Raw genomic sequence first — 25,580 nt, 5'->3', positions numbered from 1 at the left:
TTGCTAAATTATGAATTCCGCCTAGGAATGAGGGTGGGATTCATCACAAAAAAATGTACCACCGTAAAAATGCAACTTGGCAAGCGAAGCCAGCATGAGCATCAATGGGTGGTTAGGGCCTACATCTGAGTGTTGGCAACTCTTAACTATGCAACTTTGACCACAAAGACCTCATACTGTACATTTTGCTTTAATATTTTTTGCTGAGATGTGAAAATACTGATCGTTACCTACACTCCTCAATTTAGATGTACAAATTTGTACCATAAATCAATCAAATAATGTACAAATTTGTACCATAAATCAATCAAATCTAGGTCCATTCTAAGTTGTCTGGAGACAGAGACATACCAGGGTCACTGTGGTTCTGAGAGACATGTTTCCAGTCCTGGATGAAGCCCAACCCCAGATGGACTCTGATCAGCTGAGGAAACCCACTACAGACCCGGGGGCTAGTGGCAGCCCAGCCTGCCCAGCCCTGATCTGAACGGTGGCCAAAACACAGGTCCTCAGGGAAGGATGCTCCTTAAATGGGTTTAATTTGGGCGTCTGCCTCTGACTGTAATACTGTATGTGCTTCTAATGAGGATATATCAGTGTGGCCTCATGGAGATGGGGATGACATGATGAGACATTCTGTGATATAAGGTTCAGAGGAAGGCAGGCTATTACCTGGGATTGGAGATAAAGGTGTGAATGGAGGGTGTAAATTAAGACTAGTGCTACATTTATCTGACATCCCCTGCTACTCGATAAGAGGGGGAGTTTTTCTGTTCAGTATCAAAAGGGCTTTAACAACATTTCTCTGTAATGTGTTTCTGAGGCAGGTGCCCTGAAGAACATACCACATATATATTTGGCTGCATGGCACATGGACATAAATGTATCACAAATTTACAAGAGGAAATGCTAGCTAGCACTAGTTATGGACAGACATTTGAATCAGGGGCATATAATAAATGTTCAACCACTCAGTGTTCATTGTTTGGTCTTATCTGTGATATCAAAGAGGGCAAAACTAAAGCAACCTAATTTTTTCAATATACTCCTACACAGTGGCTGCCATTCATCAGAAATGCTCAACTAAAACCGCCATAAAGATGTTCTGATTGTGTCTCTTCTGCTGTTATATCCCTTCAAGGCCACTAGGAAAAAGCTAGTTGAAAAAGAAAACAATACAAACCAATGGTACACATAAGCAGTGGTGGAAAAGTACCCAAATATCATACTTGAGTAAAAGTAAAGATACCTTAACAGAAAATTACTCAAGTAAAAGTGAAAGTCACCCAGTAAAATACTACTTGAGTAAAAGTCTAAAAGTATTTGGTTTTAAATATACTTAAGTATCAAAAGTAAATGTAATTGTTAAAATATACTTAAGTATCAAAAATAAAAGTATCAAAAATAAGTATCAAAAATACAATAAAATCATTTCAAATTGCTTATATTAACCAAACCAGACGGCAACATGTTCTTGTTTTTCACTGATAGCCAGGGGCACACTCCAACACTCAGACATCATTTACAAAGAAAGCATGTGTTCAGTGAGTTCGCCAGATCAGAGACAGTAGGGATGACCAGGTTTGTTCTCTTGATATGTGCATGCATTGGACCATTTTCTTCCTGCTAAGCATTCAAAATGTAACGAGTACTTTTGGATGTCAGGGAAAATGTATGGAGCAAAAAGTACATTATTTTCTTTAGGAATGTAGTGAAGTAAAAGTAAAAGTACAGATACCCCCCAAAAAATCAACTTAAGTAGTACCTTCAAGTATTTTTACTTAAATACTTTACACCACTGCATATAAGAGACAAAACTTGTTTTTCTTTTACTAAACTTATTTTTAAAAGTCGCCTCCTCAACACTGCTTTCAGGTCATGTGTTCTCTGCTTCTTTCCCAGTTTTGCCTTGGTTTGGGGAAGATAATTAGCTACTTCGACTCCAGAAAGGCAGCATAATTTGTCTTGCTCATGCCCGGCAGCACAGAAGCAAGTCCTTGCCGGTAATAAGTCTAAAGAACACATATGACCTTAGGACAGTTCCCATATGCAAAAGCATGGCAACAGTAGTTCAGGACAAAACCTGACGGGAGACAAGATTTATGATCCAACTGAACAAACAAGGGAGGGTATAATGGTTTTTATTTATTCTCTACCCCCTTGTAACAGTGTTCAATATTTATCGTTCTTTGTTAGGAAATGAACCATCACAACTATTGTCCAAGACTCAATTGGACAAGCGGAGCATTCCTGGGGCAGGTTCCCCAGATACGTCCATGACTTCTGCCCACATTCCCATCGCTTTGGTTAGGAGGAAAGAATGCCACAGGTCAGAGGAATGAGACGATGAGGCTGGCTCCTTCCATCCCCCTTTAGCGTTGACATGGAATGCGTGATTGGCAGCTCTCTTTATGTTTCTGACTGGGGGGGAAAGTCTCTCAATAATACAATCTCTAACCGGCCCACTGGCAACAGGTTACTTACTCCTATAAACTCCTATAACCTTGAGACTCATAAGAACATTTTCCAAATGATTTTGAGCTAATACATCAGCAATGTACATACTCCTTTAAGCTGCATTTGTCAACAAATAATATTATTCATGGTATTTCTCAATGCTATACTCTATATTTCCTATCAGAGAGACTGCAGTCTCGCTCGAGGGGAAAACAAACCTTGCAGTTAATGCAGAATATTGTTCACTGACATTCTCAGGCAGAATTTGATGTGATTGAGGGTGATCTGAATTCAGCGGGAATTTCCATAGACTTACTGTTACAGGAAGGACTTAATGAGGATCTGGCACCGCAATGGTGTTGCTGATCAGGTTACACACTGAGAACTGATTACCCTCTGCCCAAAGAACCAGCAAATAAACAGGTTTTACTCAGCAGACTGGAAGAACGCATAACCTGAGTAGCCTGAGAGACCCATGTCAATAATTGTAATATAACTTCCATTAACGTGAATAAAGAGAAGGGGCCAAAAAAAGTCCCTTGCCTTGGATTTAAAACAGACGGAAAATGTGATTAGTTGATTCGCTCAGTGGGCTGCATTGGCATGAATAGTGTATTCTATCCTACAAGAGGAATCAGTAGCACTAATTCACCATTACAGTAGACAGAACTAATTAATTTGGCAGTAAGAGCTGATATCGAAGCTGCCGTCTCCATGCTAACCCTATGTAGACAAGTAAGAATGTAACTAGTCTGTCTAGCTAACACCTCTCCAAGGAAAAAAGCCTTGTATGCTCACAAAATACCTGGCTCAGAGCAAGTTCAAACATCTATGACAACAACCATTTCATTGTCAAGACTTGTCCCAGGTGCATAGTAAGACTGCATTAATCAAAAACAGATCATTTTCTAGAGGAGTATTACACCACTTCACACGTTGAGCCCTGCACAACCGAGAAGTCATTTCTAATGGGTTTAACCAAAACCCACTAAACGCACACATAAATCAAAATAAGTGCATGTCTTGGCCTGACCAGATTTGCATCTGACTGCCCCTACTCCCTTTTATTAACTACCACACCAAAGAGACTCCTTTCAGAGTCAAGTCGGGATGAGAAAAGAACACGGGGTAATAGTAGGCGAGGGGAACCAAAAAGGATCGAATGACAGCCTGTCATTGGGAAAGACAACTCAATCTCATATTGTTTAATTGAGAGTAGCACAATGTAACAATTCCACTGCTGGTGATCACAGTATTTCTGATTAGAGGGCATAGTCTGTGATGTATTATATCAACATATCACACCACAGGTCTGTCTTGAAAAACCTGTTGACCGCAACAATGTCAGTTAACAAGAGAGATAGAGCCAGCCACATCTATATAAATGCAAATAGACTCTCCACCCAACACATTTCTTGGGGGTTTTACCTTTATTTAACCAGGCAAGTCAGTTAAGAAGAAATTCTTACTTTCAATGACAGCCTAGGAACAGTGAGTTAACTGGTCTAGGAACAGTGGGTTAACTGCCTTGTTCAGGGGCAGAACAACAGATTTTACCTTGTCAGCTCAGGGATTTGATCTTGCAACCTTTTGGTTACTAGTCTAACAGTCTAACCACTAGGCTACCTGCCACCCCAACATGATTGGAACCTTCTGTTTACTGTCAAGAGGAATCAAGGATAAAACAACTTATTGAACTTTGACCTTTTCAACACTTTGTGTGATTCCTTGTCATGCTGGTTGGAAACAAGTTAGGCCGACCACAGAACAATGCTAAATAAGGGTGAATAATCTCAATATTAACAACTCACTCAGATGAAAGGTCAACCAGTAAACTAAAATATACACTGAGTGTACAAAACATTAAGAACATATTCTTTCCATGACACAGACTGACCAGGTGGATCCAGGTGAAAGCTATGATTCCTTATTGGTGTCACTTGTTAACTCCACTTCAATCCGTGTAGACGAAGGGGAGGAGATAGGTTAAATAATGATTTTTAAGCCTTGAGAAATTGAATTGAAACATGGGTTGTGTATGTGTGTCATTCAGAGGATGAATGGACAAGGCAAAATAGTTAAGTGCCTTTAAATTGGGTATGGTAGTAGGTACCAGGCGTACAGGTTTGTGTCAAGAACTCCAACGCTGCTGGGTTTTACATACTCAACAGTTTCCTGTGTGTACCAAGAATGGTCCACCACCCAAAGGACATCCAGACAGCTTGACACAACTGTGGGAAGAATTAGAGTCAACATGGGCCAGCATCCCTGTGGAATGCCCTTGACACCTTGTAGAGTCCAAGCCCCGACGAATTGAGGCTCGTCTGAAGGCAAAGGGGGGTTGCCACTCAACATTAGGAAGGTGTTCCTAATGTTTTGTACACTCAGTGTAGGTTAAAACTAGACATACAGACTATTTGTATGGAACATACTAAACTTGCTGCTGCTGCATCATTTCATTTAAATAGCTAATTGCAAAAAGGCAAATCTCTCTCTTGTGAAACCAAAGTTTCAACAACAGTTGTCAGGAGCAACAAGAAACAGGAGAAATCCAAACAAAGCTGTTGTGATAAGGTTGGAACAGGTCTGTTTTAGTGCCTGTGGTGTGTATTACAGCTCTGGTCTGACAGACAGAAAGATGACAGTCCAGTTATTCCGTTTTTGTTTCAGTAGGGTTATTTCCTTTTTAATTATAGTCTTCTCAAGATACCATTTGGTTTTGCTTTTGAGGAACAGCTGGCTAATAGCTTAAGACAGCAGGGGGAAAGACACGCTATTAGGGAAGCTATATTATCACCAAGCTATATTACTACCATCTGCAACAGATACTGGGCCTTAATCTCACTGAGTTTGGCCACACTGACACCGGAGACTCCCTCTACCCAACAAGTCTTCCCTTTTGTGGAGACAGCTGCAACCTTGCCTTGCAATGTGACTGTGGACACGCACTGTTCATCTAGCACTTGACCAGAACACAGATAGAAAGTGGTTGATGTGCTTGAGCAGACACAATGCTAAATGGAGAAGACCACCACAGCCATATTGTCCAATCACAGCAAGTTTCCTCTTTGGCAACTTTTTCTTCCCAGGAAAAAAAGTTTTCATGGAATATTGCATAAGACTAGTTCATTCTCTTTATTGGGATTTATAAATTAAACTATTCTAACCATGTGATATTTTCTACATTTGATTCTTGATGACTTAATTCTTCCCTGGTTCTGTTTCCTTCCCACAGAGAATAAGAAATACATTAAAAATCCTGAATAGACTTTCTGGGTGCTAAGCCAGGCTATTTTTCAAACCTCACTCTGAGGGGATAAATGCTGACACACTATAATAACACTTGTCACGCAGCTGGCAACCTTAATGCCAACACAATGCACCAGAGGACTGCTGTTTTCAGAGCTTCCTCCTACCTCTTCTTTCAGCAGATTATTCAGACCGACTAAATTTGGGAAAACTGGAATCATCGGAATCGAGCACAGCAGCTCCCCTGATATGTCAGAGAGAAGTCTAATGCTTGGATATTGTTGCCTGTATTAAATAACCATTAGGACTTGGGTATTGCATGTTGGATGCTTTAGTATGGCAGATGTTGAGCTGAAGGAGCTGTTTGAAGTGTCAAGTGCTCCAACTCCCCCCTCCCATCGAGCTCCTTGCCTTTGCCTTAGATTTACAATACATCTGTTAGTTTACATAATCACGTTTAATTTCCCCTACAGCTACGTATGGGCACCAGCCAGCACTCATGACAAATGCTCCAAGACTAATTGCTTTAAGACAGTTTTAGTGTGGAGAAAATTCAAACTCAAATATTAGGTTAAATCAGTCACTGGAGTATACATTTCATTACACATAATCTAAACTCAGTAAATCAGTGTCCCACTATTCCTATAACAGTGGCTGTCAAGCGATCAAGTTCCAGCCAATACAGTCACATGATAACAATGACCACCCTATTGAAAAAATTGCTTGAAAAATCTGAATCAAAACATTTGTCTCTTATTACTGTTTTAGTAAGAGGCATTACTGATGCAAGATGATAAACGGTGCATATATTTTGATGCTATTATGATAAACAAGCTTCAGAGATGCATAGCCTGAGGTTTCTCAGTCCCATTTTACTTCAGAGTGCCTTTAAAGTTTTTAAGCTGCCAGATCCATAAAGGCCATTCCAGTGGGAAGAAGCGGTGGCTTATGTCACAGCCTCATCATCAGTCAGAGCCTCAACGGGGTGACCTGTGGCCACACTGTAACCTCACTGCAGGCAGACAATGGCCCAGTCCCCCGGAGGAGTACCTGGTCTCCAAACAATGTCATTTATTTTTAATGTGAAAGGCCACACTGGGAGGAATTTCAATTTGGACTTCATTGTCCTCTTTTCTCTCTGAAACTTTAACCTGACAGCTCACCGCCTCTTTTCAAAACAAATGCTTTTGTCTGCAGGTTTAATCCTCTATTGGTATGCCTGCATTGTGTTCAATATTCTCCATATCCCTGACTGTCAGGTAAAATAATTACATCAGGGTCATAAAAAGAGAAAATGTGCACGAAATCTGTGACTATCTGACTTAATCATTCAAACCAGCAATGAAAACAGTTCATTAATAGACCTGAAATCCCACTTGCTTTAAGCCGCTGTGGATTTAACTGCAGCCTAACAGAAGGTTTATAAAGATCAAAACCACTATTCTCAGAATCTCTAAAAAGAAAAACTATGTATTTTTATATTTACAAATAAATCCACATGGTAAAAAGTTATATGCACAACAAATGATTTTAACAAATATATATATTTCACCTTTATTTAACCAGGTAGGCTAGTTGAGAACAAGTTCTCATTTGCAACTGCGACCTGGCCAAGATAAAGCGTAGCAATTCAACACATACAACAACACAGAGTTACACATGGAATAAACAAAACATACAGTCAATAATACAGTAGAACAAAAGAAAACAAAAAGTCTATATACAGTGAGTGCAAATTAGGTAAGTTAAGGAAATAAATAGGCCATGGTGGCGAAGTAATTACAATATAGCAATTAAACACTGGAATGGTAGATCGGCAGAAGATGAATGTGCAGAATGATCTACTATGGGCTGTCTATAGTTTGCCTAAACTCTGTCAGAAATGTGAGAAAAGGGGGTTGTTTTTTCCCCTCTGTGTATGTGCAGATTCCTTAGCAGCCTCCTGTAAAGAGCGGGAGAGAATGCTTCCCGGCGTGGGGCTTTTGAGCTGGCCTCTCCAGCTGCCAGGGCACTCGGCGGTTTGAGGGTCCGCCAATCCTTGGGAGCTGTACCATTAACAGCGTGACTTTTAATCCACCCCCCTCCTCCCCCCAAACTCTGTGCAGTGGACTAGGGAATCCTTTCATGCTGGTCATTCACATAGCAACGCCTTGAGAGGGCCTTCAAGGAGCCCCAGTAGAATGGGTTAAAGGTGGCATGGAGAAAGCCCTGGTTTACAGACACATTGGATCACTAGCCTTCATAGAGCTGGACGGCCAGACAAAGGAGAGAGGAAAACCTCAGCAAACCTCAAGGCGGCTCCCATCTGACGTGCACCCTCAGAGAGGGAGAAAAATCATGTTCATGAAATTTGAAAGGTGGCTGTTATCTATTTGTCACAGTCAGGGTCTATATAGTTATAATCACTCTGTCTGTGTTATGCCATTTCTGCTGTGTGATTTCTTTCATGATGCACGGTACAAATTAAAGGGTCTGTTTCATAATTAATAATAAAATGTATTCTAGCAAAGAGTCCATCTGGCGCAGTGACACACTTACGGAAGACTCGGCCTATCAGGCTCACGGCATCAGCCATTTAGTTAAATCTATTCTGAAACGCCAGTTCTAATGGGCTTTGGAATGGCTGTCACATCCATCCGTTCCAGAGCCAGGAACTAGATTTGGAATGCAGAGAGACACAAGGGTTTCCCTACTGCTGTCCTCTCCATGAAGAAGATCAAACCACTTGCTTCCCTGTTTGGGATCCTGCTCAATACATAAGTGTAACTAATGGAGTCAGATCCGATCAGAGTCTCTGTGTGTGTGTGTGTGTGTGTGTGTGTGTGTGTGTGTGTGTGTGTGTGTGTGTGTGTGTGTGTGTGTGTGTGTGTGTGTGTGTGTGTGTGTGTGTGTGTGTGTGTGTGTGTGTATAACATTGATTTTAAGATACAAGATAATACAAGAAGAGACATAGCATGTCTATACATAGCCGTCCTTACCATTAAAACAAAACGATTCAAAACAACTTTTTTTGTATTAACACAACCACCATAAGTTAAATAAGTTCTGCTACAAACTGTGAATGCAAAAACTATTATATTGTTGAAGCCCTCAACAACAAAGAGCACTAAGTTAGGGGTACCATATGCATTTGTGGAAAGCAATATCTGTATCCAAATCTCACAGTTGGGGCGGCAGGGTAGCCTAGTGGTTAGAGTAGCAACCGGAAGGTTGCAAGTTCAAGACTCCCGAGCTGGCAAGTCTGTCATTCTGCTCCTGAACAGGCAGTTAACCCACTGTTCCTAGGCTGTCATTGAAAATAAGAATTTGTTCTTAACTGACTTGCCTAGTTAAATAAAGGTAAAATAAAAAATAAAACAGTTGGTTGGGGCGATGTGTGTGCTGAGTTCCAAGGTGAGAGTGTTTGGTGGAATACCCTTTGTGTGATCTGTGCCTCTGATATCTAACATCTGTTTTTCTCCCCTTGTGCTACACAATCCCCATTCTGTACAGTAACCTCTTTGCCATTTTTGTGCAAGCATGAGCTAGGCATGTAGAACTGACAACCCCCAACCGCATTATCCCAAGCCCTTGATTGTTTAGTAGAGTTAAATGAATGTTGTAGTTAACTTAGGAATGGTCATGGATCGAGGGTGCCAAACAATGCCGTTCTTGTGGCGCTCAACAATGACTCAGCCTACTCTGCCAATAAATATGAACTCAATGGTTTTCAGTCAACTGCATGTAACGGCTGTGACGAGAGATGGAAAAACGCATGCATCCATTTTCTCATGCAACTTTATACAAAATGTCGGTAATGAAAATATAACCTTTCCGAACCACACACCACTGGCTATTTGATATAATTTTCTATAGGACTACCACTAATGTACTATGCTTCTGAATGTGCCTTTCAAATATATCCAGAAACTTGAAATAACTGATTTTTGCTTCTCAGCTTCCTTTGTCTACATATGAGCCCCTTTGTAACGGTAACTGCTTTGGGGTCCAATCTAATGACACATGTTCAACAATCAGACATTAACAGACAACATGAATTATTAGTTGCCCCTTCAGCATTTGGGAATCTTTCATTGCATTTAAAAGGGCTGTGAATGCATGAGTCAGTGCTAAGGAACTTTACATCCAGACTGTCAACAGATTCATAAAAGGTCCTGCACATACTAGTCGTCACATGAAAAAAAATGTAATTGTAACAGCTAGAAAATACATATGTTAGCGCAAGAGATTTGGGTCATCCATTAACAGTGCATTTGGGTGGAAAGCTCACTCCCCAGAGTAGCCCTGAGAAAACATGCTGTAAAACATTCCCCTGAATATTCCCTTTTCATGTATTGATTTAAATAAGTAACTAAAAGGGAAAGGCCACTTAAAGTGACCTTATCAGTCTGTTACAGAGCACTCAGATAGGAGAATGTGGCCCACATGAGAATGGTGATACATCAATCTTTTCATAGACATAAGATGACGTAACAGTTCTCAAGTCTTCATCTCAAAATGTCTAATCTCTCGTGGGCAGAAGACATACACACAAATGGACATGAACCTTCATATGATGGGATAAAGGTCAGCTACTTTGGTCAATCATGGTTTTCCAGTTATGTGATAAGATATTATGTAAAATAATTAATTGTAATAGTTTATCTGCACTGTATGTTTGTTAGCCAGACCGAGGAATGGTTCCATTTTTTTATTATTAAAGTTCCAATATGCAACTTTTTGGGCAATCTGACTAAAGTCATATAGAAATGTGAGTTATAGATCTGTCATTCTCATTGAAAGAAAGTCTAAGAAGCGGTGGATCTGTCCTATGTGCGCTATTTCTATGCTTCCTGTTCTTAAAGATGCACTATGTAGAAATAGCTCATCCATCTCCTGGTTGCTAAAATTCTTATAGTTCACCAAATGTCACTTTATGTGACAAAACAAGCAAATATAGTGTGGAGCATCATTGTATCATCTAAACCACTGTAAAATATATTTTCCATAACCCAAATTATTGTATTTTCAGCTGTTTGAAGCTGGTGTACAAAACTGAAAGCAAAAGATGCCAAAACTTGAAAACAGGAAGCATAAAAATAGCACATATAGAACTGATCTAACATTTGTAGACTTGCTTTCAATGAGAAGTACATATATAAAATACATCACATTTCTAAAATTACATATTGATGCTTTAGGTTTCGTTTTTGCGTCTTTTTACTTTCGCTTTTGTACACCAGCTGAAAATACAATATTTTGGATTATGGAAAATATATTTCACATCGGTTTAGATGGCACAATAATTCTCAACACTATACTTGCTTGTTTTGTCACATAAACTGAAATTAGGTAACTATTAGAATTTTTGCAACCAGGAAATGGCCGAGCGATTTCTGCATAGTGCACCTTTAAACTGCCAATATGCCAACATTACATTCAAACAATAGTCCCGATCGGTATTAAATAGAATGCCCGCCTGTTGGGAAAACAACCTGTGGTTACCTAGGTTACAAGTCACAGGGCTCTTTTCGCATGCTCTATTTTTTCCTAAATAGGAGCATTGCGATCCATATGTCGGGATTTTTGACTTGGTTACATGTACATTGAACAACACATCAACATTTCGGCATGTTTTGTTATTTCTGTATAACTAAAAAACAACAACGAAGATGTCTCTTTTACAATGGGGGTGAATGGGAAGGAATGTTGTTTTCCCCAATTTGTGGGCGTGGTCGAGGGGAACTCCTTCTTATGTCGTGAATATTGACTCTGCGTTTAATGGTTTTCATTTTCACCTTATTCTGGAACTTTGAGGTTTTATGACATAGCCCCTCTAGTCATTTCATAGAATCTCTATGACCGTAGATCTGTCATGATACAACGGGATGCGTGAGATGAGCAGCATTAGTTCCAGGTTGGGTTTTTCTTCACTGGTTATTCGGACAAATCACAATTTTGCAGGTGTTAGCTTCTTTCTATTTCAGAAGGGGATGGGACATTTGGCCCATAGACTTGCCTGAAACTTGCAAAGAGAGAGATAGTGGAGCTATTTGTTCCAGTTCCGATCTTCGTTCTATCTTCTCTTAACACGTAGTTGAAGTCGGAAGTTTACATACACTTAAGTTGGAGTCATTAAAACTCATTTTTCAACCACTCCACAAATTTCTTGTTAACAAACTATAATTTTGGCAAGTCGGTTAGGACAAGGATGCACGACACAAGTAATTTTTCCAACAATTGTTTACATACAGATTATTTCCATTATAAATCACTGTATCACAATTCCAGTGGGTCAGAAGTTTACATACACTAAATTGACTGTGCCTTTAAACAGCTTGGAAAATTCCAGAATTAAAATTATGTCATGGCTTTAGAAGCTTCTGATAGGCTAATTGACATCATTTGAGTAAATTAGAGTGCACCTCTGGAAGTATTTCAAGGTCTACCTTCAAACTCAGTAACTCTTTGTGAACAGTATAGCTTCTGTCCCTCTCCTCGCCCCTACCTGGGCTCGAACAAGGGACCCTCTTCTGCACACAGAGACAACAGCTACCCTGAGCATCGTTACCCATAGCTCCATAAAAGCCACGGCCCTTGCAGAGCAAGGGGAACAACTACTTCAAGTTCTCAGAGCGAGTGACGTCTCCGATTGAAACGCTATTAGCCCGCGAACTAGCTAGCCATTTCACATCGGTTACATTTGCTTGACATCATGGGAAAATCAAAAGAAATTAGCCAAGACCTCAGAAAAAAAATTATAGACCTCCACAAGTCTGGTTCTTTCTTGGGAGCAATTTCCAAACACCTGAAGGTACCACGTTCATCTGTACAAACAATAGTATGTAAGTATAAACACCATGGGACCACGCAGGCGTCATACCGCTCAGGAAAGAGACGCACTCTGTCTCCTGGAAATGAACGTACTTTGGTGCGAAAAGTGCAAATCAATCCCAGAACAACATCAAAGAACCTTGTGAAGATGCTGGTGGAAACAGGTACAAAAGTATCTATATCCACAGTAAAATGAGTCCTATATCGACATAACCTGAAAGGCCACTCAGCAAGGAAGAAGCTACTACTCCAAAACCACCATAAAAAAAGCCAGCCTACGGTTTGCAACTGCACATGGGAACAAAGATCGTACTTTTTGAAGAAATGTCCTTTGTTCTGATGGAACCAAATAGAACTGTTTGGCCATAATGACCATCGTTATGTTTGGAGGAAAAAGGGGGAGGCTTGCAAGCCGAAGAGCACCATCCCAACGTGAAGCACGGGGGTGGCAGCATCATGTTGTGGGGGTGCTTTGCTGCAGGAGGGACTGGTGCACTTCACAAAATAGATGGAATCATGTGGTAGGACAATTATATGGATATATTGAAGCAACACCTCAAGACATCAGTCAGGAAGTTAAAACTTGGTCGCAAATGGGTCTTCCAAATGGGCAATGAACCCAAGCATACTTCCAAAGTTGTGGCAAAATGGCTTAAGGACAACAAAGTCAAGGTATTGGAGTGGCCATCACAAAGCCCTGACCTCAACCCTATAGAGAATTTCTGTACAGAACTGAAAAAGTGTGTGCCAGCAAGGAGGCCTGCAAACCTGACTCACTTACACCAGCTCTGTTAGGAGGAATGGTCCTAAATTCACCCAACATATTGTGGGAAGCTTGTGGAAGGCTACCCGAAACATTCGATCCAAGTTAAACAATTTAAAGGTAATGCTACCAAATACTAATTGAGTGTATGTAAACTTCTGACCCACTGGGAATGTGATGAATTAAATAAAAGCTGAAATAAATCATTCTCTGTACTATTATTCTGACATTTCACATTCTTAAAATAAAGTGGTTATCCTAACTAACCTAAGACAGGGAATTTGTACTTGGATTAAATGTCAGGAATTGTGAAAAACTGAGTTTAAATGTATTTGGCTAAGGTGTTTGTAAACTTCCAACTTCAAATGTATGTACCCAGAACTTAATTGAGAATCTAACCAATTACGCAAAACTTTAGTTCTGGGTTAACCAAGATAATAAAATGTCTAAAACCATGCCTTATATATCTCACAATGGTATGTACGTACAATGACCTTCCTCAGGTGCACAGTTGATCAGAATCAAGCCATTAATGGCTGAAAAAGGTAGACTCAGACAACTGTCTGGAATAGTAGCTCCACTACTTTCTAAAAGTGGAATATTAGAGTGCCTAATGACACAATGACTGCTTTTACTTTCCTTTCATTTTTGTGTTAAGCCGTCCTGAGGTGGCTCTAAGTCTCTCCTCTTTGTGATGGGGTCTGGGTTTCTGTGAAACGTTATCAGAACCAGCATGAAGGGATGAGGGCAGGAAGAGAACAAAACCACTCCTGTGACACTTCTCAAAGGAATCTCTTTCTTGTGTAAACTACGGCTGAAACCTAGGGAGCAGGGGCATGGGTGGGTTTATTAAAGGCTGGAGGGTTGGCACAGCCTATTTAAACAGTGACAGAGTTAATCTCTAGACTGTCACTTTTAATCACAGGCGCATTGATCATGATGGCACAGTCAGGCAAAGCTTGAGCTACTCCACTTGGCTCTAATGTATTAAACACACAGGACACTCGATATCTTCTCCATTTATCATACGCTGCTAAATCTCCGGACCAAGCTATATCCGTAAATGTCTATATGTGACTTTGTGAAAATAATTAAAACACAAATCAAATGCAATGTTTTCTCCCGTTTTACAACATCATGTCGAACTGTTGACATAACCATAAACCAGTCACTGAAGACAGATAGTCTCTCATATTGGTCTTCACCGTGTGGGATTTCAGAGGTTTCACTCCCTAATTGATAACTTTAATAATAGATTAACTGGATAGTTAAAACATTAACCTTTGGTGTCTCCTTTCTCGTTTTTGACTGAGGATTTAATATGGGATTAGTTAAATTACCTAGTTAGAGGGTCTGATTTCAAGATAGCGCACTGAGCACAGACAAAAATAATACTCCCTGGCTTTAAAAGGCAAAGATCATTTCTGAATCATTGACTACAGTATAATTATGGTATGAAGTGCCCCATCAAATGGAATGATACTGCATTCAAACTTTTTTTCTTCTTAATTAACAGCCTGTTGTCCTGTTATCCTATCATAACCTCCGCGAGGAGACCTTAACAACATTATGAAACTAGTATTGTTAGTGTGTAAATGCAAGTTGTCTAAAAGCTTGCCTTTGCCTGTATTTCACATGCACCAATGGTTAAAAACAGCTAATCTAGTCTCTTGAAGACATACAGTAGGACTAACTGGCCACCACCTGCTTGGCTCTATCTGACAAATACAGGACAGGATTACATTGCTATTGTTCTCACAAGGGAGAGAGATGACAGGGTGAATTTATGAGGTCCAGCAGTGATGGGTCTCAAAAGCAGAACAGCATCCTACATGTAGTAAAGTGCCTATCATACGTATTCACCCCGCTTGGACTTCTTCACATTTTATTGTGTTACAAAGTTACAAAATCAATGATCACATCTATACTGACCACATCTACAATATATAGACAAACTGACATGGTACGTCTATGGAATAGACTGATAAATATGCCAGAACACAGAATCACAAAAACAAATTGGACTGGGACCTTACTCATTAACTATCCATGGGCTAGAGAATTATCTATTTGTTGTGAAACTGAAATACAGTTTCACCAAAAATATGGTAATTTCAGGAACAAATTTCCATGTGGCGTTAACCAAATCAAGGACAAGCCTTTTCTGATCCAAAAGGAAAATTGAGCAGCTGATATTTGGTTTAAACCTAAACTTAGAACGTACACTCTCATCAAAGAGAACTACATCACTGAACCATATGTCCACCTGAACCTAACAAAAAGCCGAAGGTCAGTTAGCGCACAACTCAGATCCGGCACCCCCCCCCCCTCTGGTTATAAAGACGTGTAGATTTAACAGAGTGCCTGAAGATAATTTTTAGAACATGCCTACTGTGTGATCTTGAAGAAATCAATTTAGTGTTTTATAGCCCTCTGTATGACGATCTGAGACATGTTCTTTTTTGTATATAAAAAAATGTGGCAATAACCCTGAAGTATTCTGCTTACAGGGCGAGCAGAGGCTTGAATTTTGTTTCAGACAGGGCGTGTTTGAGATTGCTCAGATTGTTCACAATGCCTGGAGGAGAAGGAGAAATGTACTGTTTGTGTAGTGTGGCTAGATGGTAGCTGTTCTGGCCATGATTATTATATGCATATAATTTGTTAAATGTATTTTGTTTTGAGTATTAATTTTGTTTTAAGATTAATGAAAAATAAAACACTAATATATCTTGATTAGATAAGTATTCACCCCTGTGAGTCTTATTAGATAAGTCTATTAAAAATATTTGCCCATAATTGTTTTCAAAATCCTTCAAGTTCGGTCAAGGTGTTAGGGATCATGGCTAGACAGCCATTTTCAGATCTTGCCATAGACTTTCAAGCAGATTAAGTCAAAACTGCAACTTGGACACTCAGGAACATTCACTGTCTTCCGGGTAAACAACTCCAGTGTAGATTTGACCTTCTGTTGTAGATTTATTGTCCTGCTGAAAAGTGAACACCTCTCCCAGTGTCTGCTATAAAGCAGACTTAAGCAGGTTTTCCTCTAGGATTTTGTCTGTGCTTAGCTCCATCCCGTTTCTTTTTATCCTGAAAACCTCCCCAGTCATTGCCGATGTCAAGCATACCCATGCCATGATGCAGCCACCACCATGCTTGAAAAGTAGGAGGCAGTTACTCAGTGACGTGAGGTGTTGGGTTCGCCCGAAGCATAAAGCTTTGCATTTAGGCCAAAAAGTGTATTCCTTTGCAGTGTTTTTTTTGCAGTATTGCACTAAGCCTTGTTGCATACATGTGCATGTTTTGGATTCTGTTTGTTTTTATTCTTCTTTTTACTCTGTCATTTAGGTCATTATTGTGGAGTCACTACAATGTTGTTGGTCCATCCTCAGTTTTCTCCCATCACAGCCATTGATCTCATTTCTAAAATAATAGCCTTGTGGTGACATCCCTGAGCAGTTTCCTACCTGTCCTTTCAGCTCAGTTCAGAAGGACGACTGTATCTTTGATGTGTCTGGTTGGTTTAATACGTATTCCACAGCCTAATTATTAACTTGACCATGCTTAAAGAGATACTCAATGTCTGATTTGTTATTGTTACCCATCTACTAATCACTGCCCTTCTTTATGAGGCTTTCAGAAAGTTTGGTCTTTCTAGTTGAATCTGTGCTTGAAATTCAATACTCGACTGAGGGATATTACAGATGCTGTATGTTTGGGGGAGAGAATAAGGGGTAGTCATTTAAAAAATAATGTCAACCACACAGAATGAGTCCAAATAAGTTATTATGTTTTTTGTTACTCCTGAATTCATTTAGGCTTGCCTAAACAAAGGGGGTAAATACTTATGCAATGACTACATTTAAGTTATTGAATTTGCATTAATTTGTAAAAATGTGTAGAGTTTTTTTCACTTTGACATTATGGATCATGTTGTGTAGATCAATGACAAAAAAGCACAATTAAATCTATTTCAATCTCACTTTGTAATGCAACAAAATGTGAAAAACATGTATGATAACCACTGTCAATCTAGGTGAAAAACTACTATATTCTTTCTCAATGTTTGTGGGATATCAGTGAGCCCAACATGGAAATTGCTACAACAAACTACATTTTAAGATGACAAATATGACATGAAGTATTTTTTCTATGGCTAGAACAAGATGCTCATATAACAAAATGAAGAAAGGTTTGTCATAATATATTTGATTATACTTTGAACAAAATATTCTCTCTTTTTTTCATGGTAGATCTACAATATAGTAAATGCAGGTAAACCTATCTTAAGTTGCCAGTGAGCTCACTTCTCAGAGGAACTTAGAGAAATCTCCTTTGTTAATGAAAGACAGATTTTCAATTACCTACTAATTTTATTCCCTCCTGAGAAATTAGAAAGGAACAAGTTTGTTCAATATCAATAAATCCAATTACCAACTATATCCCCTTCTTTCTCTTAGGTAGAAAAAAATGTATTGGAAAATATCATCTATGCTTATCCATCCCTCTTGTAAAAAAACAACAACAACAATACTCCTACAGTAATATCACAGAAAAAATACAAATCTACTGGTTGTAATGGTAAATATTTGTAAATATATGCCTGAAATAGAATTTGGAATAGCTTTATCTATTGTGGATTTGAACATATAAATTAGAAGTCTGCAGAAACAACTTTTCCAAAATGTTAACAATATCTTAAAATGTTGACTTGTGATCAAAGAACAACTGCATTTATATGCATTAATCTTTGTATTGTGTCTAGTGTTTACACTCTTACACATTCTGTGAAGTTCCCTGGTCTACCACAAGCTGTTCCTCATGTACCCAATCACTAGATCTGCTTTTCAATGCTGTACGATTTTGATCTCTGTATCACAGTAGGCCTATCTACGTGTTAGAGTGTGACTTCATGTGATTACATGAATGGAGTGCTTTTCTTAAGTGTATAGCTGTCAAATTAGTGTGGGCTATCCACGCCAGTGTTCTGGTACTGGGGAGGAATCAGCAGACAGTGTGTCTGAAGTGCGTATGACTCAATGTGGTGGGCCAGCTACATAATTTTAATAAGGGAAAATAATAAAGAGTGGAGAAGGGAATAGTAGCAACCCTAAAGCTTTCCTCACTCGTAGAGTCTGTTACTCTGAACAAGTAACAGAAATACTGAGTGCCAAAATAAAAGTCCCAACATACAGTACGTCTCAGCTAAGTTCAGTGTTGATCCATCAATATTGGCTATATGTCCTATTTGAAACTGTATGCAGACAATTTGAGTCAACATTGACAGAGACGTCAAGTCTCGTATTGAGAAAAAAGTGGAAATCACAGAATCGTAAATTATATTTAACATATAATAAGAAGTGCTGTCGAACCTGCACAACTAACAGACAAAAAAGTATGTACCAGGGGCCTTTGCGTAAATGTGTCTTTAAAAAAAAGTGAGTCGATCTGCCTGGAATTACTGTGGAAAGCCCTGTAAGCTGCTTTCCTGAGTGATTTGCCTGCGCTTGCATGGGGGTAGTGTTATTCCATATGTCCGAGTTAGACATCTATTAAGCCTATTTCTGGGCCATCACCTCGAGTCATAAAATTATTACAGTCAACAAGAACTCAAACAATGTTTATTTAGTGTCCCTGAAAAGACTTGCTTTGGCCTGTTTTGTTAAAAGGCAATATTAAACACTTGAGACAATGTCTTCTTCGAAATACATTACTTACGTTGACATTTTGTGTGGTCTCTGATCATTTGAGAACTGAAGTTTGAGTTTACATCCACACTGAACACACAATGAAACTCATCCGAACTACTGACAAATTTGTTTGACATACAATGTCTTGATACAAAATGGCTGCTACATTCCAATTCAAAAACCACAGGTGCAGTTGGAGCAAACTTAGTCTGAACCAATTCAGCAAAATAAACAAAATAAACGTGCCTCAGATCTGAATAAAATGAAAACTTTTAGTTTATACATTGGAAAGAAAATATATCTATTATATGCTTTGAAGTTAGCTTCTCTGGAGGTGCAATCATCAATATTTTTTGTGTGAATTCAATTTATAACATATCAATTAACTTATTTTGATGCCTGTATGAACATCATCAAGTCTTCATGTCCTCATGGCCCAATAGATCTGTAATCAGCTTTTAAGTGGCTGGCTGCACTCTGGACGACCTAGCTACCAGCATTGTAGGCAAAGCAAAGCAATACCACTCGGTGGATAAGTAAACAAACATTAACTTACTTGAGAAAACAGCCACCAACTGTTGTAAAACAAAACAGCCCTTTTTTAACAACTGCTCAACGGCAATTAAAGACTTGTCTCTGTCAGCACTTTTACGTTGTTCCGTGTCGTGACTTATTTTAAAATGTGTACTGTTGAGTGAACAAGCTCAGGACTAGGCCACTTCACTTGACTCCATCCACGGCTGGTGTTTAAATCCTGAATACCAAGGCCCTCGGTTATTGCTTTCAAGAATAATAGAGATGTGTTCTCAATATTTCCAATTTTTAAGTGAATTATAAAAAGGTGTGATTCACCTTATCAGCTTAATTGGATGCTTGGATAATATAATTAATATATATTTTATAACAAATATATGCAAGAGACATCACTCACTGCTACCTTGTGGTAAATAACAAAATACCACTAAAGGCCTATATTTTCAAAAAATCCCTGTTACGCTCTGAGGACTGAAGTATGTTGAGTGGGGATGTTATATTAGGCAATGTATCTATCCTCAAAGCCAGAAAGATATGGGTTAAACTTGGAAAACACATTTATAAATGTGTCAATCCATCCAGAGGAGAGCACCTGAAAACACACACACACGCACACACACACACACACACACACACACACACACACACACACACACACACACACACACACACACACACACACACACACACACACAGGAGCAGTTGCTGCCTCTCACTTGATTATAGAGACCAATCTGCTGCAGTAGATGTAGGCTTCCCTAACAGTAAATGATGGGGCCTGGGTGATTCTAGGTGAATTTGGCATCTCATAAATGTTGGTTGGAAGTTGAATAATGACAAACACGAGTTAATGAATCCTATCTAAATAATGAACATAGCTTGAATGAAATACATTTACCATAACATCTAGAAATCCATGAATGACTCACTAGGCAAAACTGAACTATGCTTTTTATTGATGGTTTAAAATATGGCCTTTATGATGTATAGGCTATCAAACCATGTCTGGCTTTCCCCATGACTCCACTTCATATTGTTTTACAGTAGACCTATGCTTTTCCATTCAACACCGTGTGAGGCATCAGAGCCAGCACATTACAGAGCCCTGAATGTCATTCAGCGCAAATAGTAGTTGGAAACATGTCCAGGCGCCTATGCATATGTATTGACCATTAGCATCTTTACATCTTTATGCTAATAGAATAGCATGAGCGTTATGTTGTATTCAATGCATGATAATACAGATATAGGCTATATGTCTAATATATCCTAGATTAGCACATTTAACACTTACTTTGGGTTTTGTGTGTTCCAAACCACCGATTCCAACGTTTTGGCCACCGGCAACAGCGACCTGCACAAGACTGTCAAAAACCAAAGGTAGTACTTCCAATTGGAACAGGAGCCTGCCATTTCCACGCTTATTCAGTGATGCAAATGAATCAACGGCACGATGAAATCATAAAACAAAAATGGATACAGTGTAAATGTACAATTCTAGATCCCATTCGCTAGTGTCGCATGTAGATCATGCGTAAAATCACGTTTAAAATGACAAATGATAACCATCACTGAATAGATATCGTGAAATCCTGTTTCCTCTGTTCCGTGCAGGCTATGCAAGCAGAACAAGAGTATATTGCAGGTAAAACAATGTTCTGGATTCTTTATCTCATCACCTTCCAGTGTCGAATAGATGTGTAAGGTATGCGTACGTTTAACTCCTTGGTATAACAAGTTTCAAAATGTCACTGGTCAGAAAATAATGTTGAGTCGGTTAACAAGTGGAGTCTTCGCCCGCGAACCCGTGCGCTGGAGTGCGTTTTACAGTTGCTGATGCACATTTAACAATCCGATACTGTAAATGTGACCCCTTTGTCCTTGCTTCAGGAAAGATCTCTGGCACGTCTGTTTTCTTATACTCTTCTTTGTATGGTGAACCCGTTGTCTATAGATAAGTCAATTTCATTGTATCGTCTATAATAACGCTCTAACAGAAAACATTTTGCGTATCTCCAAAATAGCCTACTCCATATGTGTAGTAGCAGACGCCAAAACACTCGCGATAAAATGCGCAAAATCCTTATTTCAGGTGGAAATTACTCTCCCGTGCATTGAAATTCCAATCCACTTGAGATGTTACAGTGTGCCTGTATATTGGAGACACCAACTCATGTTCGAAGTCCGTTCTGAACTGCTTCATCCAAAGTGCATGAATCACGACATTGATAGGCTACGGGTGAATAATCCAGTTTAGAATCTATAAAAAAAAGAAAACAGCTGGGAAATAAAGTTAAATATTGTGCCTATTTAACTTGAACTCGCAAGGAGTTTTTCCAGTGATAGTTCCAGCGTACAGTGCACACTCCAAACTGGCATACAATACTCCTTCGCACACACTGCTGCGTACGTAATGCAACGCTTGGATAGCCCTGACCTCCCAACCAATCAAGGCAGTTTGGCGGAGTCCTCTCATTATTCAGTTGTTCATCATTCCCTTGACCGAAGGGACTCGGCAGAGTACAGTCTGGGCCTTTTACAGTGAATACATGGCAATTAAGAGATACTTATCATTTTCAACATATGTGCGGACTATTTTGTATAAATATGTGTTGATTAGACATGGTGAATATGTTGGCCTGCACCGGGAATGTCTCCACAATCAACACAGGTAATACATTTAGCCTTTATAAGGTTTAATATAGCAGCGCATGATACATTTATTACAGGATGTTGCTCACTACATGGACTACTTATAAGGTGTTTGATATAGTCAAAAACATATATTTTTGATGAGTCTCTCATTAATTAAAGATGGTAGTCTGTGACTCTTGTCTAATATGGCTCGTATTACTATTGACAATGTTGCCCTCTATCGGAAAGGATGGAAACGTTGTGGGAAAACAGAAAGCATTATCACGAGTGGATCTTGCTGCATCTATTCTTATTTTATTATTTTATATTCTAGGCTATGATCTTCTATCCTAAAACGTTTCTCTGACAGTAATATATGTGATGCATTTGAATTCAAATTATGTATATTATCAAAGTTATGGCAGCCCATTGCAAAGCCATTATTGGTCAGACTTGCTCTTACAAATCAAAAATCAAATGTTATTAGTCACAAGCGCCGAATACAACAGGTTTAGACCTTACAGTGAAATGCTTACTTACAAGCCCCTAACCAACAATGCAGTTTAAAATAAATAAATAAAATAAGTATAATAATAAGGAATAAAAGTAACACGTAATTAAAGAGCAAAACAGATGTTTCCAAGTTTGTTGCCTTTTAGGAACTCGTTATTGATTAACATCTCGATATGGTTCAAATGTAAATTATTTCTTCTTATATCTAATTTCAACACAAGGCTAAACACATGGATGTCTTTTGCACACCATCATTTATGATGGAGATAGTAAAAAAATGCATTTAAATGTAGGCTATTATGGAGATAAACATGAATAGAAATATACTGATCATTTCCTGCTTTAAATCAAATCACAGGTAAAACTATCTTCCTTTGGCCTTCCTTGGTCTCTTGGGATCTCTTTATGAACGTGCCAATGTAGGGGTGGACTGGGACCTAAAATGTCCCTGGCATTTCTAACACACTGGCCCGTTTTTTCCCCTTGAGGCCCCTACACCTGTCCATTTCTTTCCTTGAGGCCCCCATACCAGCCCATTTTTTTCCTTAAGTCCCCCATTATTAGGCAGACAATTATAATTTTGTGCTAAAAACCAAAGTTAGACAGGCCCACTGGACTAAAAATGTACCAGCCGAAATGCCAGATGGCCAATCCACTCCTGCTTGAATGGCAGAAAAGTGCTGAAATATTTCTGTATATAGCCAAAAGTAATATAGAAAAATAAATAAATGTATCTCTGTTTCCCTTTGCCTCTTAACCAAAGCTACCTAGTAAGATTATGCTTATACACCAAAAAAACTAACTAATACAAAAATTTGTGAGTAAAAGCACAGCTGTTTTCATAGTTGTGTTTCATGCCATGGTTGGCGTTCAATGCATCTCTGCAAAGTCAGGAATATGTGACCTTTTCATATTGCTGTGGCTTCATCCTCTAAAAATAGCTCCTCGCTCTAAACTAGATGTTTGATTTATTTGTGACCTACTTAGGATAGACACATAATAGCAACTTTACATTGCAGTTTGCTTATTTGATCTAACCTGATATCATATTGTGACAGTAGACTATGTAGAATATTCTCTAACCTCCTTAACAAAGCATGTATGTCAACATTTGTAATAAGGGAATAAGGGAAAATACAAAAAGGTCTTAATTTGAATATGACACTCATTGAAAATACCTTTCAGGCATATAGTGAAATGCTCAGGGGATCCAGTGGTAAAATGGAGTAGCAATGGAGGATGGGCATGTGGCCAGAGGGTGTGCAGGTTTAATTCCCAGGTGTAGACACTGCTGTTTTGCCCTTGAGAAAGGCACGGCTTCACTGAATATAATCAGCTGTATAATTCTATGTCAAGTGGAAAATGTGGAGTTACTCTCAGATTGCAATTGCCATTCACATAACCAGACAAATATTGTAAATTATTGTTTGTATGCTCATCAGTTCAAGCCATTTTTGCCATTCAGTAAGAGGTACACGGATACAGCGGACAGCACTGGCAACATGGAATGGAATGTCCGTAAATTAGTTTGCTGCTAAAGTATGGACTATTTTCAGTTACTAAGAAGCCATTTTTAGACAGTCCTATCGTACAGCTGACTGTTTAGACTGATGGTTCCAAATCCATATCCAATGAAAGGCAGCCACTGTGACTAGATATTTTCATTTAGATTATTCTTGGCTGTAGATTTCCCCTTCATTTTAGCTGGTTATCGATGCACAGCCAGATGACCTCAACAACTGGCTGAGGTGGTAGATGAATACTGTAATAAATGGTCTGATAGAAAACATAGTTTCTGAGCATTTTAACCATTTGTGTGGCAATCCTGTCCCTGCTGGTGTCATACTGTGCCCTTTTAGTAAAGGTACTGTATGACATCGGCATCACATTCTTACATTCCCCTAAAAAGCCCCTTACAATGCTGCCTCGCTGTACCGATTTAGACTATCAAAAAAGTGTTGTTGATGTTAGAAAGGATAGTGTGTGCATTAGCTTTATCTATAATTCAGTAACTATTTAAAGTTGCTGTGGGAAGGAATAAAAAAAATATAGCCTCTCACCATATCAGCAGATGGTGTATTGATTATGAAATGATTGCATATGTTTGGCCTCATAACTCAGTTATGAAACTGAATGGCTCCCACTTGGTTTTAGAATGTGGCGGTGAGTCTACTGGAAAGATATCAGAAGTTGTTGTTTTCCCTCAGAATATGAGCCAGTGAGTTTAGTCAAAACACAAACCTGTCCAAATATAAGCAGTGACCGCATTTGCAAAACACTCAGAGAGAGGGAGAGAGGAAGAGAGAGAGCTAAAGCAACATCACACAGGTGACTTATGGCCCTGATGTTAGCAGCTCTTTAGAGACGCTGAAAGCCATGGATGTGCCTCTGATGTCATTAGAGAACTCTCCTACTGGAAATTAGCCTTTGGTGCAGTCAACTCTGATGAATAATTTATGATACAATCTACAACTTAGATAACTGAAAGAGAATGCAGAGATATAATTTGTGTCTACAGCTTTCATTTAGTTTTAATTCATTGAGTGGTTTTGTGTCTATCCAAATTAATAAGGGGTTCTATCTGGGAAAAGATAATATTCCAAAGGGCAATCATAAACCACATTACTCAAGAAGAGCACATAACTCGGTGTGTGTCTGAGCAAAGGAAAGAGTGGTGTTGTTTTGGATAGGAGTTTACGTGAGTAAAACTAAAGGGCTTTACTGCAGTGTGTCGTTCCAGCTTAGGGCCTGTGTAATTATAGGGTCTAAAATGTGTCATCAATTATTTATAAAACTGTAGGAATTAGCAATTTGCTTGTCATCCAATATTTAAAATGTTGCTTCAAAGGGGGCCATTGTGTCCCACTAATGCTTGGCTTTCAGGAAGATTGAACAATACCACGACATTGGCATTATAGAATCAA

The 25,580-nt window shown here is 39.0% G+C and overlaps 1 protein-coding gene across 1 annotated transcript in view; it reads right to left on the bottom strand.

The window, feature by feature from the left end:
* The window catches only part of LOC112257667 (ephrin-B1), a 75,678-nt gene extending 53,755 nt beyond the window's left edge, over nucleotides 1-21,923 (bottom strand). Inside the window, exon 1 of the mRNA XM_024431423.2 lies at nucleotides 20,804-21,923. Within this exon, the coding sequence (XP_024287191.1) occupies nucleotides 20,804-20,922 (119 nt within the window). The 5' untranslated portion in view covers nucleotides 20,923-21,923. The remainder of the gene's footprint in view (nucleotides 1-20,803) is intronic.
* Nucleotides 21,924-25,580: the final 3,657 nt, after the last annotated feature.

Source organism: Oncorhynchus tshawytscha, linkage group LG09, assembly GCF_018296145.1.
Source record: "Oncorhynchus tshawytscha isolate Ot180627B linkage group LG09, Otsh_v2.0, whole genome shotgun sequence".
Lineage (NCBI taxonomy): Eukaryota > Metazoa > Chordata > Actinopteri > Salmoniformes > Salmonidae > Oncorhynchus > Oncorhynchus tshawytscha.
The sequence above is the reverse complement of the archived record's forward strand: the minus strand, read 5'-3'. Positions and strand labels throughout refer to the sequence as shown.